Here is a 17811-nt window from a genome sequence, read left to right as displayed (position 1 = left end):
GGTCCATAACTGTGCCATCCATGAAGGAATTTTGATATTACTTAGCACAAATGTGCATAATGATGAGGCAACATGTCATGCGCAAAACCCGGACCCCTAGCTCAAAGGTCAAGGTCACAATTGGAGGCCAAAGGTCAATAGGTTTTTTTTCCTGTCCGGTCCAGAACTTTGTCATCCATCAAGGAATTACAATATTACTAGGCATAAATGTTCCCCATGATGAGACGACGTGTCAAGCGCAACACCCAGAACCCTAGCTTAAAGGTCAAGGTCACACTTTGAGATCAAAGGTCAATAGGATTTTTTTCCTGTCCGGTGTATAACTTTGTCATGCAAAAAGGATTTGAATATCAGTTGGCACAAACATTTCCCTGGATGAGACAAGATGTTGTGCGCAAAGCCCCGGCTCTAGGTCTAAGGTCAAGGTCATACTAAGAGGTTAAAGGTCAAATTCAAGGATGACTTTGTCCGAACATTTCTTCTTCATGCATGGAGGGATTTTGATGTAACTAATTTAATGGCAGAAATGTTCACCACTATGAGGCACACCTTTTTTTAGAATTATGTCCCTTTGTTTTTACTATAAATAGATTATATTGTAACTTTTTTATTACTGGCCGTAGGGAAAAATTGAGACCACTTTTCTGTGGGACAACATGCACGGTACATCCAAATTTTAGGTGTATTTTGATCTATCTCTACCTGGTAAAGAGTTTTTTGTGGACTTATATTTTATAGATTTTTTTTTTAGGGTTAATTTCACTTTGTTGTTACTATAAATATCTTTTATGATAACTTTTTGTATAATCGGCCAAAAAAAAATTCCAAATGAAAACAACTGTACGTTTTTATATATGCAAATTTTAATCCAAGTGCTTTGTTATATTATATTGTATATATAGTACAATATTGTTTATACATCATTGACAGATATCAGTTCATTATGTTATACTGCAGAAGAGAAAATTAGGTGCCTTCCAGTAGGGGACTTTGTATTGCATGGCAATACTTCATTCACTTGTTATCTATATTAAAAGTAGTTTTACTATTAAAAGAATATGAACAAAGTAATAATATGTTTCAAGAATATGTGTGATGTTAAGAGCAGGTTAAAAACAGTCACGCCCCCTTCTGCATGCCATTGTACAACTATTGACCAATTACATGTATAATAATTATAGAAACCAAAGTTTGGAGACTAGGGTCTATGGTAAATAATTTTAGAGGAATGTAAAAAAAAAAACAAAAAAAAAAACCACACATTTATTTCTTATATAGTATTTTGTGGTAAAATTGACTATAATAAAAATTAAAAACTCCTTTCAGTACTATATGTACTACTTTATTTTCTTCTAGAAAAGAATGTCAATGACATGCATATACATGCAACAGCTCCTTTATGATATTTATGTAGGTTTCAGTGTGTTCAAGTCGAACTTCCCATTAAATGCCAGTGTAAATACCCGTTCTGAAAATGAAATGAAGATGTTGAAAACAGTATAATAAATTAATAATGCTCAAATTTAAAGTGTTTAGGCCGAAAAAAAAATCTGTTCCCGGTCACATGCTCAAAAAATCAGTGTTGGTATGTCAGTTATTTTTTTTTTTTTTTTTTTTTTTTTTGAATTTTTTTAATTAAGTGAGACTTTTCGGAAATTATTTTTGTGTAAAATAATGAATACAAATAATGGGGTTATGCCTTTAGAGCATCAATAAGTTGATTTCTAACATCACTGAACATGTTTAAAGCAAAATAAGTCCAGGTTTGCAATTTTTTGTTAAAAAAGTTGAGAAAAAAACATTCTCCAAGCCCATAAGAACATTAAGGGTCGGGCCAAAAATTTAGGGTAGTTCGGGATACCGGAAACAAACATTTTTTACGCCTTATACTATAAAAAAAAGTTACAAATCTTGGTTAGTCATCGTACTACAAAGAAATTTCCCAGTAATAGTTTTCTATTAGAAATATGTCCATACTGGCATAGCCTTAATTAAAACAAAACACAGCACGTACATTGCCATGAATGGACATATCATCAAATGATTATTTTCAAGTGAATTTACACCATGTTGTCTTTGGCCATTAAAAAGAAAAAGTCTATGCAATTACCATAAAAGACCATAAAATATTAATGCTAACCTCATACTAATAAATTTGATAATGTGGCAGTTGAGTCCAATATGTCCAGGGATGTTCAAAGATAATCCGTCATAGATCTATTGTAAAGCAAATATTGGATTTACCTGTATTGGAAAATATTCAGTGTCGATTGGATTTAGGTCAACTGCCACATTATCAAAGTTTATTAGTATTTACCACCATTTTTTAAAAATAAAATTCCAAATTCTTTTCCAATTGACGATTGTTCATACTTCATATCTCAGTAGTCAAGTTCGGTAAACAAAACGGGTTATTCCAGTTTATTTCAATTAAGAATAATTATCAAAGTTCACAACTACATCATGAAGAAAACGCCTGCATATCATCTTCAACACCACCTTAAGCAGAAAAAAGTATACATGTACCGTTTAATTCTCGACATGTTCCGTAGTTACAACCGCCGTAATCGCAGCAGGAATGACATAGATCTGTTGATCGTTTGCCAATGTTTCCACAATATTCAGCCTGTGTTGTTCCAGGCTGAAGCGGCGCAGTGTCGTTGGCCGTACAGACCCTATAATATTCGTATGCTTGTCGCATGAGAATTCCGCATCGCTGAAGATATTAAAATATATAAAAAGACGTGAGAAAACCATGAAACCGAATAAAAAGTTGTTAGTTATTCTGTAATTCTATTTCTGAATTCCGGACACTATGAAAATATCGCTCTTTCTGTATACTTGTATAACCATACAATATGAATTACAACTGAGCTGTTCATGTTTATTAGAGAATAAAATAAATTTTTGTGTCACTTGTGATCAAATAAATGCCTTATTTTTGTGTCCTCCCCCCCCCCCCCCCCCCCACCCTCTAAAAATGGTAGGGGTGGCACTTGGAATTGCCCCGGAATTGCCCTTGCCCGTCCGTCTGTCTGTCCATCCGCATTTTTGTCGTGCGTATCTCAAAAAGTATTCGAAACAGAGCCATCAAGTCTCACGGGTTTATCATTCAGCGCGAGAAGTTGTGTACCTGATGTTATAATTTGGATCTCGTATAGGCAGACCAGAGTTTTGGCCCTTGACTTCGTCACATATATGCATAACAAGAGGACCAAGATGGTGCTAGGTCGCTCACCTGAGTAACACACCATAACAGTGTAAACATGTTGACCTAGTGACCCAGTTTTTGACACCACATTACCCAGTTTCAAACTCCGATTTTTCAAAGAGATAAACATTCTGACCAAGTTTCATGAAGATTGGAGCAAAAATGTGGCCTTTAGAGTGTAACCAATATTTTTTTCGATTTGGCCTAGTGACCTTGTTTTTGAAACTGCATGGTCAAATTTTTAACCCCTCCGAGATTTCATGGAGTCAAATATTCTGACCAACTTTCATTAAAATTGGACCCAAAAAATGACCTCTTGAGTGTAAACAAACATTATTTTATTTGACCTAGTGACCTAGTTTTTAACCCCACATGACCCAGATTAGAACGCGTCTAAGATTTCATAGAAACAAATATTCTGACAAAGTTTCGTGAAGACTGGGGCAAAAAAATGGCCTCTAAAGTGTAAACAAGCTTTTCCTTTGATTTGACCTAGTGACATAGTTTTTGACATCACAAGACCCAGATTCAAAATCTTCTTAAACTTCACAATATCAAACATTCTGATCAAGTTTTATGAAGATTGAATAAAAAATGTGGCCCCTAGTATGTAAACCAGATTTTCCTTTGAACTGACCTGGTGATCATGTGACCCAGATTTCATGGAGACAAACATTCTGACCAAGTTTCATGCAATCAGATGAAAAATATAGCCCCTATTGGACACACCAATTTTTTCTTTGATTTGACCGAGTGACCTAGTTTTTCATTCCAGATGACCTATATTCGAATTTGACCTACATTTGATCAAGACAAACAATCTGATCAAATTCCAGTGAAAAATGCAGCCCTTATTGCGTACACAAAGTTTTTCTTTGATTTAACCTGGTGATCTAGTTTTTGACCTCAGATAAAACATATTCAATCATGACCTAGATTTTGTCAAGACAAACATTCTGATCAAATTTCATGAAGATCCAGCGAAAAATGCAGTCCCTATTGCATATACTAAGTACAAGGTTTTTCTTTAATTTGACCTAGTGACCTAGTTTTTTACCAAATAACCAATATTCAAACTCGACGTAAATTTCATCAAGGCAATCCTTAGGATCAAACTTGCAGGAAGATGAAGATCAAGTAAAAAAAATGCAGTCTCTATTGCATACATTATCTAAGTGTGAACAGACGACAGACGCTGGACGCCGGACATAGAGCGATCACAATAAGTCACCTAAGCAATACTCGGGTGAGCTAAAAAGGGCCTAAGTTTATGTCGCATGTATCTCAAAAAGTACTTGACCCAAGATTAAAACAGAACAGGCATATCATTGAGCATGTGAAGTTGTGCACCTGGGGTTTTGTTAGAGATATCACTCAGTCAGAGTTATGACCCTTGACATAGTCAAAATATGCATAAGAAAGCTTAAAGTTGTGTCGCACATATCTCAAAACGTTTTTGACTTAGAGTCATAAAATATTAGGGGATTGTTATATAGCATGTGAAATTGCGCACCTTGTGTTCTGTTGGGATTTTACACAGCCAAACCAGTGTAATAGACTTGGTGAAAATACACATAGAGTGCTAAAATGTTTATATTGTATATATCTTAAAACTATTTCACCTAGAGTCATAGAACCATATCGGAGTATTAATTTTCTGTACCTCAGTTTTTTTTTATTTCACTTTGCATGACCAGAGTTATGGCACTTGACTTAAGTCAAAAATTAAAAGATCGTACCCCATGTACATCAACATGTACTGATCTAGAGTCAGAAAACATTAGAGGATTAATATAAAGCAAGTAATAATAATGATAATAATAATAATAATAATAAAGCCTTTATTTAACGAGGAAAACTCATTTGACGAACAACATCAATCTTCCATGAGGCCCTCAAAACAATACATAACATATACATCTAAAATATTTACATGGTACATTGCAACATATAGAAGACAGACAAGTGCATTTAAATACCAGTATTTTGTTTATACTTTAACTATACGAAGTGCAATATTATAATTATTAAATATTATGATTGTGTGTTGCGCCAAGCTATGTATAGTGATTTGAATTGCCTTACTGATGATGCTCTTTTTATATGACTTGGTAAGGAATTCCAGATAGCAGCACCAGAATATGTAAAACTTTTTTTAAATAGTTCAGTTTTCGGTCGAGGAAGGTAAAGCTGCAAATTAGAATCTGACCTCAAAGTTCGAGCATGTATGTCATGTATATCACAGCTGAATGTAAATGAATTTCTGAGGTAAATAGGTGCTTGATCATTTAGACTTTTGTACATTAAAACTGCTTTTTGAAATATTACCCGCTCCGGAAAAGTCATCCAGTTTAATTCTCGTAATAATTCAGCAGAAGGGGTATCGAAGTCTTTATTAAGAATTAAGCGAGCTGCTCTTTTTTGAAACTTAACAATTTTGTCTTCTAATGAATTAGAACAGCTTCCCCATATTACACAACAGTAATCGAAGTGAGGCAGTATGTAAGAGTTATAGAACATTTTCCTCATATGTACAGAAAGATATACTTTGATGCGAGACAACAGGTATAAAAGTGAATTGCATTTTTTTCAAAATATTATCAACATGTGTATTCCAAGACAAATCATTTTCAATAGTAACGCCGAGTAACTTTTCTTTCGTACTGCAGTTTCATCTCTGAAATGAATAACTGGAGGATCGTCACATACTTGCTTGACTTTATGTTTTGATGCAACATACATTACTTTGGATTTTGCAGAGTTTATCTCCATTGCACAAATGAAGTTGTGCACCTGGTGTTCTCTTTGGGATGACACTCAGCTAGACCAGGGCTATGGTCCTTTACGTAGAGAAAAAATACACATAAAGTGCTTAAAAGTTTTGTGTTGCGTGATAACGATTTTGTAAAGTATAACATTATTTTCGAATGATGATAGTAGAGAAGAGTGTAACCTTGCAATTTGATTTACTCAAAGGTCACAATATCACACTTTACTGTACTTTAGAGCATTTCAATGATGTAAAAAGCATACCTAGTCAGTAAGTTTAACATGCCTTCGTATCAAAAATAAATAAAAAAAAATACTGAAATGTTTTGATATATACATTTGTATTTATAAGGAAATCTAATTAGAAAAAAACACCCTCTATGTGATACTTAACCTTTAGCCTGTCGACCGCAAGTGATTCTGTCTTTGCGACCAGTGCAGACCATGATCAGCCTGTTCGCTATTCAGTCAGCAAATTTTCCGTGAACACCTCTTTGAATAATAAATGGTATTGCCCAAATTGAATGATAGACCAGTCCATTTTAGAAATTTAGCAGGCTAAAGGTTTTACACACATACGAAGCTAAAGTTGGCCGAGCGTACCTACTTGTCGACGCTTATAGCTCTCTGCTCTTATGGGTCAATCACACTACACCGTATATAGTGTTAACGGACGTCCAACGTATAACACAATCCGTCCGTGTTCGTTCGCATGCGTTTCTTCTCCGTTTCTCATGCGGCGCCTGTGCTCCTTGTCCGGCGATGTTCGTTCTATCCGGTGGAAGGTTTTGAACGTGTTCAAAATTTGGAACGTACACCACCGGACAAAGTTGTCCGTTAGATGTACGGTAGCAATGCGCTGGTATGTGTTTTGTTTGTTACTCGTGCGTTCCAAGTTCTGTACTTGTCCTGTTCGCATCCGTTCTTGTCCGGTAAACCTGATTCACGGCCGGACTACTACCGGACATGCAACGGATGTAACGTATGTTCAACGGACGATAACTGACAATACTTGCGCTTACGTTTTACGCGTTACAAGTCCGTTTCTAGTACGGTGATGTCCGTTTATTGAACGTTGTTCGTGCTGTATATGGGTTGATCTTGCGGTCATTATGTGTTTTGTCCGTTTTATGCTCCCCATTTCGTCACCGGATCACTTTCTGTCGCAATTTTTCTATACGTTTGGAGTCCGTTAACGCTATACGATGTAGTGTGACTGACCCATTAAGAATGAACTAGAGTTAAAAACTTACCAGTTTGCTCATACAACCATAGAAGAACGAGTCTTTGCCGCCAATGTCGGCCTGGTTGGCGTAACACATCTGTAGTACAACTGAACACATTTATACACGAATACAAATTGTTTTTTTTTTTCTTTTGGAAAATAAACAACAGAAAAATGATATGTATTTTTATATTAAAAGTAAATTGCAAAATAAACAGTTTCCAAAACTTTCTTCAATCCTGATTAATGAGAATAGAATTAAAGAAACAAAGCAAACTATTTGATACTGGAATGGGTACGTCTACACTAAAACTATACCTCGTTGGGCTGGCACGTGTCTAATGTGACACATTTCTTGGGGTCCTTCACTTCAGATTGCTCGGAAGTTCTGTGATCGCAAGAATAACATTGAGACGAGTTTATAGTATCTGAAAAGAAGGCAGATTACTGCACAATCAAATGTAAAATAGAAAATCGATTTAAGTTTTTGTATTTTTACATTTTTTTCTTTCTGAATCGTATTCTTTCTGAAAGATTTGAGGTATATCTACTTTAAAACAACAAATATGTGCCAGTCCTATGCTGGTCGTGTTTCAAGTTTGTATATCCAATTGATACTGATTTCTTTCCAATAATTTGAAAAGCAGCTTGTTTACCCAACTGATCAGAACAGTCGACTTCGGTAACGCGACTCGACCCTATGATTTACCCTTCCGGAGTCATATTTTAACTTGTATATCAAGTAACTTATATATCAAGTAGTGAATGCGAAAGCGGTCTATTTAAAGTGCGTATAAATAAAGAAGCTATTTTTGCATTCAACCCTCGATTTAGAAAGTGACGTGCATTTGACTAACTTCTCAAACGCAGCTTCTTGAAGTTCTGTTAATGAATGATTTCACGTATGAAAATAAACCAGTTACAAGCGCGTTCAGGCGTTTGACAATAGGATACTTATCTTACCATCTTTTATGCCACAAAGACGTTTGTTACAGTCCTCGTCAAAATCACAACACCTGAAAAATGATTGTTGTTTTTTGTGGGTTTTTTTCAGTTTATTTTTGCTCTTACTGGTTTTATTACTTCAGTTTTTATCGCAAACTACTTCTTCATTTGATCTAACAAAATGCGCATTTACTCGTGGCCGAAACATGGAATAACTTCTTTATATTACTCGGGGTGTTCAGCAATAAAATGATTACTGCAGATAGTGTCTGAAAAAGTTATTTTGAAAAACTACCCGCAGACGTTTGGGGGAAAGTTTCGACACTGGGGGACACTTTGAACCAAGTACAATGTAAGCCTATTCATTCGTTGAACCTAATCTTGTCATAATCGCAGATACCTGGGGTTCTAATAGTTTGAGTTACTTTCCTTTGTTTCTAAGTCCTTGTAAACCTTCATAAACTTTACATATTTTTAATTTTTTTTTATACCAAAAAGTAAGTATAATTTTAGTTCAAATGAATTAAAACCTGATTTAAAAATACCTAAGAGGTTTAATGTGAGTCCATATAGATTATTTTTGTCGATAGAATAGAAATTACCAAATTTAGTTTGTTAAATTGCTACAAGATACCAAACCTTTCTTAAGCATCAACTTTTTGACTAGAACATTCTAGTTTAATTGGTCTGGACTGGTAAATAAGCTACAAAGCCGGGAATCACATATATACCCGAGTCGAAAGTTGATGCTTTTGAAGGGTTTGGTATCTTGTAGTAACTAACCATATATAGAATACACATTTATAAAAAAAAGTTGAGTACCTTGAGCAAGCTACTAGATCGCCTCTCCTCCCTCTCCTCTTTCTTCCCGACTGGTTACATACCTACAAAGTAATAATCACCTTGCGATTATAAGGAATTCAATGTCATGTGAATGTGTTACTACGTCATAAAACTGAGATAGTGTTCAATTTTATGAGAATTTCACATTTAACATTTTAAGTATTTGACAAAAAAAAAAATCACTGAAACAGTAATGTTTCTGTTCCAGCTTAATATCTGAAGATAGAGTTGGTTTTTTTTATCATATGACCTGGGTGAGACTACAGAATCAAAATTTACAACTCTCATTGTTCGCTAGATGTATATGATCTTGGCAAAAGTGCATTTATTTTCTCGGCTGCGTCTTAGAGAATTTAACTTTTAATAATTGTTTATTTTATATGGTCAAAAAATAAATGGAAAAGAAAACTTACGTCTTTCGCTCTGCAGCCACCTACGTACACCACCGTAAGCTGATCTGTAATCAACTCGTCCATAAAACAGTCCTAATGAAAAAGATACACATGTTACAGTCCTAATGAAAAAGAAACACTTGTTACAGTCCTAAGTAATTCTGAAGAAAATACATCAACATTAATTTTGTTTTTAAATTGGATCCATATGACACATGAGCTTATGTAAACCATCATATCCAAGACTCCGCGATACAATCACATCACACCAGTCCTGAAGGAGTTGCATTGGCTTCCGGTTTAGCACCGAATTGAGTTCAAAATCTTGGGCCATGAACAATGAATCTCCCAAGTACATTATTGATATGCTGAACGTGTACAAGCCTCGTAGGCAAATGGGCCAGTGTCTTTGGTTGTTCCGAGGTGTCGAACAGTAAAGTATGGTGACAGAAGTTTCAAGCAACTTTGGAATGCCCTCCCAGCAAGCATCAGAGATTCAAGCTCGCTGCGTGATTTTAAAAAATCTTTGAAAGTACATCTCTTTCACACATATTATATAAAATAACAAAATCTGAAATACTGTTGAAAAATGGCGTGGAACCCAAAACGAACAAACAAACAAAACTATAACAAAATCATAAAAGGTTTGTTTCGTGTTGAGAAAAGGATTGCTCTCCTTTAATAGTGTATGTAATGTGATTTAAGTTTTAATTTACTATTCCTTTTAATCTTTTACCAATGTAGTTACATGTATATATATATATATATATATATATATATATATATATATGTTTGTATGAGTTCTTTAATGTCTTTGTAAAGCACTTTTGAATGCACATATATTTTGTATGAAAAGAGTCCTATATAAATGTGGTATGATAATAATAGTAATAATAATAATAATAATAGTAATAATAATATTTTACAGACTGGACAGGAAAATATCATTTTCAGAGTTATGGACAAAAAAGGAAAAGAAATCCTATTGACCTTTGGCCTTTGACAATGACCTTGACTTTTGAGTTAGGGATACGACGTTGTCTCATTTAGTATGGAAACAATTATGCTAAGTGATATTAAAATCCCTTCATGGACGACAGAGTTATTGAACATACAGAAGAAAAAAACCTATCGACCTTTGACCTCCAAGTGTGACTTGACATCTGAGTTAGGGTCTGGGTGTTGCGCATGACACATTGACTTTTCAGCGGGTACATTTGTGCCAAGTAATATTAAAATCCCTATCAGGATTGTTGAGCTACAAACCGGACAGGAAAAAAAAGCCCTGTTGGCCTTTGACTTGTAAAAGTGACCTTGGCCTTTTAGCTAAGGATCCGGGTTTTGCGCAAGGCACGTTGTCTCATCCAGGGGAATATTTGTGCCAACTGATATTTAAATCCTTTTTGCACGACAAAATTATGGACCGGCCAGGAAAAAAAACACTTTTGACCTTTGATCTTCAAGTGTGACCTTGACCTTTAAGCTAGGGTTCTGGGTGTTGCGCTTGACACGTCATCTGGTTATTGGGAACATTTCTGCCAAGTAATATTGCAACCCCTTAATGGATGTTAGAGTTCTGGACCTGGCACGAAACAGACCTTATTCATGCCATGTTAACATTTCACTGCCAAGTGTGACATTGACCTTTAAGCTTGTGCATGGCACATTGTCTTATTATGGGGAAATTGTGGACGGACGGAAGGGCGGAAAAGCACAAGTCTATAGTCCCCGAAACTGGTTTTCAACCAGCAGGGGACTAATAAACAGATGCAACAATCGTTATGAAAATGAACACACGCAGCAGTTCCGATAAAAATCAAAATCTGTAACAGTCAGAAGAAGATAGAGTAGAAGAAGAAGGACCGGAAGACAGAAGAGAAAAAGATGGATCAGAAGACACATTAGACAATAATTGAAAGGAAAAGGTAGTAATGACGGGATATAAGATATAACTAAGGAAACAAAAAATAAAGAAAACGTAGTTGGACAAGACGAGAGGAGAAACAGGGATATGCAGGACGTGTAAGGAAAAGAATATGATTTTATCATTATGGATGCGCAACACTTACCTCCAGAGTACTATCACATGTGACAAGTTTGTTACAATCTGAAAGGGTGTTAGCTCTATTACATAGCCGACATCTTATTATATTAGAGGGTGTTGTGCCGCTGGATGCTGTTGTGGCGTTCTGAGCGTACGCTGATTTAAAGAAAAGTCAACAATAACAACATTAAATTCAACATCAAGAAAAAGCTTAAGCACGTGTGGAAATAAATCAGAGCAGCTGTATGTGATACCAGATTGTATTTTTTACAAGACTGTCACTTGGAAAAAGTGTGAAGATTTGAGCGTAAGTAAACACATTACCAGTTAAGTGTACATACACAGACGTATGCATGAATTTTCACTATAAGAGGGTGTTTTTTGTTGTTTTTTTTCACGCGGCTTTTTGCAAAATTCACCCAACTGTTGTCCTTAAATACTAGTTAAAAACTGTCGCTATAACAAGGTTATTTATTTCAATTTACTAAGATCATACATACAAGACATAATTTATTGAAAAAAAAATGTATATAGGTAATGGTTTTATTAGAATACTTTATAAGCATGCATTCAACAGCCAAAATTTGGAATTTAAAATGTGGATGAAAAGAAAAAAATGTTAAGAAGTATGGAAGTATTTACATACCTGAGAACGCACATACTGATATAACGAAGACTGTGAGTTTATCTAAAAAGAAAGAAAGACATAAAAGTGAATTGTCTGTTTCAGTCTTAAGATCGAAATGAGCCGCGCCATGAGAAAAACAACATAGCGCACAGTCTGGTCAGGATCCATGCTGTTCGCTTTCAAAGCCTATTGCAATTAGAGAAACCGTTAACGAACAGCATGGATCCATGCTGGTCGCAAACGCACTATGTTGGTTTTCTCATGGCGCGGCTCAGTCTTCCACCGATTGAATGTTAGATGTAATATTTTTACGAGTGGCGCATCAAACAGTATAAACATGAAAACCTGGGTTTTTACGAGTGAAAGATATTTCCATCTTACTAGTAAATATAAACAAGCAAACTTTCTATTTTTCATTTCATGTCATTTCAAGGTTTTTACTACATTATACTAATTTTTCTTTCGCAACTTCACACTCATGACGTAACGTCACAAGTAATAGCATTACATGAAAAAATCATTTTTATATCTCTTTTAAATTTTATACGACAGGGTGCATATCTGTATGTTCATTTAGTGTTTTCTCTACGTTTTGGAAAGCCTTGAATTTCCGATCAGTAATAACTCCTACTCTTTTGCGTACAATTGTACTTTCGTAATAGTTTTCACTGAAAATCTCACTGTTTGAAACAGTGAATGTTACAAATATAATCACAAGTCGAAAGATTTCCTGCGGCCAGAAGTTATACAGACAAGAAATTGTTATTGATGTTTGTGTGACCACAGTCTAAAAAGTAATATATGGGTGAATGCGAGGTTGGTTTTTTTTTTCATACCATTACGCTTTAATGTAGGAAATATTACTCCATCCTACATGTTTTACAAGTAGAATTATGAAATATGTATTTCCAAAGAAGTATGAAATACACAGAATCGCAACAGGACATAATATATTTTTAATCTAATCTAAATTTATTTTTATAGCTCTTTGGTATTTCCTAATTCTGACAGTCATATTTTTTTAGCAAAAATAACTATATTTCCCTTTCATGTACAACATAGCTTTTAGCTCAACTGGTCATCACATTCCTTGACTATTGAAACACTTTACTAGAGCTATCACAAATGTGATTCATGCCTTCACCAGGACGTCGTTGGCATATAGAGCAAAACAACACAAAACCATAATCCAGGAAATTAAAGGTCCATTACTAAGGGAAAGTGAGTTGGCAATTTTTTTCATAGCCAGTGCATAGACTTCTGCAAGACACTAAATAATGAAGATTGGCAGGTCAAATTTTACAGAAGGTCTTTGGAACTCAAAGAAATGTATGTGTATTATGTTGAAATTTCAATGAATCGACAGAATGACCCCCCAGGTCTTTTTAACTTTCTTCATACTTCATAGAAAAATAATTGTACATATACTGCGATTTATTACGAATTTCTACATACCAACTTTCATTTTCCAATAAAATGAAATAGTTTCTGTGCTTTTTAAAAGAAATTAAAATGTTCACTTTCCTTAGTATTGGACCTTTAAAGAGCATTTAAAACATCTCTTATGCACAACTAAGTATCAATATTGATCATTGCTAAAAGTTTGAATAAATTATATGAAAAAATGAATGAGGAATTCAGATCACAAGCATTTCTCTATATATCATATAGCTTGCCAGCTGCATTGCGAAAACGGCGTTCCATAAATGCGATAAACCAATCACATATCGGTAAAAAATCACGTGATATCACCCATATTCCCCATGTGCTACGCTATACTTGTTGCATTCAAATATACCTGCGGCCTTCAGGTAATTTAACTAGATAAAGTTGGAAAAACTTCATGATTCACGACGCAAATACCTAAAACTATGCTTTGAACTCTGGCGTAGGTGCGATGTCAAAGTTGGGGGAGAGGAGCAAGGGGAATGGGGCGGGGGCAACCAGCCAAGCCTACCCACATTTTCCTACAAAATGTTCTTGAAAACAGACATCATATACAGTTCATATATACCAGTATATTAAAATGCTGTCTTAAGTATCCTTTTTAAGTATGTGAAATTTAAATATTGTTTACTTACACATGTCAGCGATCCCTAAATGAAAGAGAAAAGACACTAAAGATATTCAAATGTATTTAAAAAAATAAACACTAGAAATATATATTACAGGATATATTTTCATTAATGTGACATAAGGTATGCATGCTTTTTACAAATATTCTTAAAAGCTACGAATGCGGACGATAGTGATAGTGTCCCTTGAAGTCGGAGATCTTGACTCTTAATTAATATTCCCTTATTTAAGCTATTCTTTACAATATGAATTTTTGTTCTTCAGTGCATTACATGAAACTTTCAATACATTTTTTCCATTTTTATGTATCCGTTTGATTCTGAAATACTGAATAATACTCTGTTTGTAACTTTTCTTGTTTTAAAACTATATTAATTATTTCTCTTTACCGTCTGTATTCCTGCAGTGTTACCAGTAAACTCCTTCTTATCTTGTATACGTAGTGTCTCCTAGTTATATATCTGAGGTAGAACATGTGTCTTTTCACATAGATAAGACAACAGTTCATGTAGAAGTCTGCATAAAAAGACGAAATTTTCTAAATTGGACATTTACGCAAAATCTTCATAATATGTCACACAAATACAGGTCAATTCCGTTAAAACTTCAAAACAACAGTGTGGTTCAGAGGCAAACAAGTGCAGTTTTGTAAAACCATGAATTTAAAGACAGTGTGTACTATTTTAAACCTAATGCATAGTACTGATAATACACATAAACTTGTTAATAACAATATGAAGTAATTGTTCATGTTTTTGAATTTGAAATTTGGATCTAATATACCTTTAAAAAAGAGCTGCACAATTTGGATGTAAATTAGGCAATAGCTATAAACTGTATTTATATACAGGCAACCCTTTTGATTAACTCCCTTTGTTATATGGCTGTATCTCCAAATTATGATGTTCTCAGTGTATTGGTTGAAACTGTATTTTGAATTAATCAATAATTTGATAATGATTCAATCTTTTTAAGTAAAAAAAAAAGTTATGAAAATAAATTTTCGATTCTATCATTTATCTATGTGGTGCGTTTTGAGATTCAATAAAAATGCGAAAATTATGCGAAAGTCCATTCTTAATTCTCTTGCAATTCTCGCATTTTTATTGTATGGCCATAAGGTAAATGGACGTTATGGCGATATTCCAAGCTAACAGGTATATCGTGTGATAATGCACGAAATTCCATTGCCATTTGTGGTGCGATTTTCGCATATTTATTGTAATGCCATAATGTAAAAGGCGAAGATCTAAATCTACATTTTTGTCTTTTGTGTTTTGGTGATTTTTTTTCACTGCATAAATTAATGCGACAATAAAATGGCTACGATTTCTGACAATTCTCCACCGAAATGTGTATTTAGTTTTCCCCCTATTTTTTAAATACTCGACCAGGCATTGATAATTGCTGCAAGCTTTCATCGAGTTTATGAAGTGCTGATATTCTCTACAAGGAAGTGTAAAATAAAGGATATTCAAGTATTAAAGTCTTTCAGATATGGTACTAAAGATAACTTATCTTCAGACACAATTTGACCCTTAGTCAGAAAGAAATATAACGACAGACCTTTGCCGAAATACATTTGGGGCAATATTACGGCTTTAGGGCGACATTGCGGCTTTTGGGCGCTCTCAAAATACCTGTCTTGCCAACCATTAATCATGTGGAAAACATTCAATTTTACTATGATAGGGTTCCGCTTAAGCTGGTGCTAGTGGGCGTGAGGATGATGCACATTTCGTTACCTCTCTTGAACAGACTCATTCAAACTGAGTCTGCTGTACTTGCCACTCTGATACGGAGAACGAGTCCCCAAGTCAGCTCGTCTCCATTTTGGTCATTTCGTATCCCTTGGCGATTTCAAAAATGGTCATTTCACACACACCCTTTCGGTTCTTCCTTTTTAGTCTTATTTTTTGTCAAAGTTTAATAGATTTATGATGTAAAATATTTGTTCTGTAAAAAAAGTTCTACATAAAAAAAAAACATGAAAATTTAACTTTAAAAACTACAGTCTTTGCTTTATAAATACCGATCGTATGTCAAAATGCAGAGTGCATGCACATTTTGTAGCTTTAAGTGTGCATTGACTAATGCGGCCGTGTATCTTTTTTAAAGATACTTCTTGTTACAAATTTAGCTAAGCTAATCATAGTAGAATGGTTTAGCTATTAGATTTGATTTGAATTATTTTGTTTGTTTTAGTACTCGTCATCTATTTGCGAAAATACCTGTAATGATTGCTTATGCTTCTATTGTTTACGGCTATAATGTGTACTCAGTGGATGTTTTGATTAACGTGTTTTTGAAATTGCTATGAATATTTTGTAACATTTGTAAACACGTTATTGCGACTGAGCTCAGGAAGATATACTAAGGAAAAAGAAGCGAGTTGGAGAGACATAGGGCAAGGTTTAGAGGTTCGCAGAGCGAGGAGTTCAGAAGTGGAGCTGAGATAAGAAGAATAGAACACTTAGATTGAACCTGCAGGAAAGCGGAAAATGTGTTACAGAAAAGGAAAAAGATAACTGAACGTATTGCTATACTAAATATAGTTCATATTGTAAATGTAGAGACTTACCCTAAGGCCTCTTTACACGAGGGAAACAATCTGTTATAGAGTGAAATTGTTGAGTGCTGATCTTTAAAGTAATTGCTACTAATTATTCATGATTTTTTCGTGCCTTATAGAGGTATAAAAAGTGCATGCTTTGCATATAGCCACTTAAGCCTACAATAAAGTTTTAGCGGAGTTGTCTCCATTTTTTCCAGATAGGCTATTGTAGGCCTACCCAGGATCATTATTTTCAGTGGGTGATTTATGTAGGGATAACGCATGTTTTTTTCGTGTTATAACATCTGTAGAATTCTGAGGGATTTGATGGTGCCCGAGCCCGGTAGGGCGAGGGTAACAACGTATTCCGAAGCATTCTGAAGATATTATAACACGAAATGAACTGCGCGGGAATGCCTGAGTTGTTTCTTCACGTTGACGGCATTTTCTTTTGAATTATCCGTTTTTAGGCCGTAATACGTTTACGCTTTGCCACGGAACGCGCATAATATAAATAAGGTGTTTTAACTGCACGTGCTCGTTAGAATCTCTGTTAAAACACGTTTTCTATCCTGTTAAAAGTTTAAACACCCAAGAAAACTGACAATTTAAGAACTACAGTTTTATGCTAGAATAGATAAAGGGAACAGGATGTGTCTAAAGGAAAGAAGGTCGGGGTGTTTTGTCTTTGTAGTGTGGAAGCAGTTCTCAGTCCAGAGGAGGGGGTATTTACAGATAAATGGGAGGCGATGGACGTTATTTGGAGGGGGATTTTTGAGGAAGGGGAGGTTTTTTTAAGGTAACGGGACGTGGAAGGGGAGAGGTAGGTAAAATGTCTCCGGGAGAGGGGGTAATTTTCTTTAAGAAAACCGCTTCCACAGGCGGGGGATATTTTCTGGAATAGCCCAAAGGTTGGTGTGGACATTGCGGAGACACTTGCTGTTTATCCTGCTTGACTGGCTCATATTTTCGTGGTTTCACGTTCTTTTAGCTGTTTATGGAATACATATATTTGTAAATGGCAGTTAATGTTTATATTCATATATATTTTGGCATAGCAGACTGTGTATTTTAAAAAGGTGCGTCGTCAGTAATTGAAAACGAAAATCGTAGAACCGGTCGTT

At 34.9% G+C, this 17811-nt stretch overlaps 1 protein-coding gene across 1 annotated transcript; it reads right to left on the bottom strand.

Moving 5' to 3' along the window:
- Positions 1-1326: 1326 nt before the first annotated feature.
- Positions 1327-14623, bottom strand: LOC123548065 (uncharacterized). Its single transcript, XM_053524761.1, has 11 exons — positions 14523-14623; positions 14139-14153; positions 12076-12117; positions 11455-11585; positions 9407-9478; positions 8973-9034; positions 8169-8221; positions 7524-7633; positions 7234-7302; positions 2527-2716; positions 1327-1468 (listed from the first exon to the last, which is right to left on the bottom strand). The coding sequence occupies exons 2-11, from the start codon at positions 14140-14142 to the stop codon at positions 1407-1409; spliced, it is 795 nt and encodes a 264-aa protein (XP_053380736.1). The 5' UTR covers positions 14143-14153; positions 14523-14623; the 3' UTR covers positions 1327-1406.
- Between the last annotated feature and the right edge of the window lie 3188 nt (positions 14624-17811).

The sequence above is a fragment of the Mercenaria mercenaria genome, chromosome 15 (assembly GCF_021730395.1).
Source record: "Mercenaria mercenaria strain notata chromosome 15, MADL_Memer_1, whole genome shotgun sequence".
Taxonomy (NCBI): Eukaryota; Metazoa; Mollusca; class Bivalvia; order Venerida; family Veneridae; genus Mercenaria; species Mercenaria mercenaria.
Note: the sequence above shows the minus strand (reverse complement) of the source record. Positions and strands in the feature narration are given on the sequence as shown.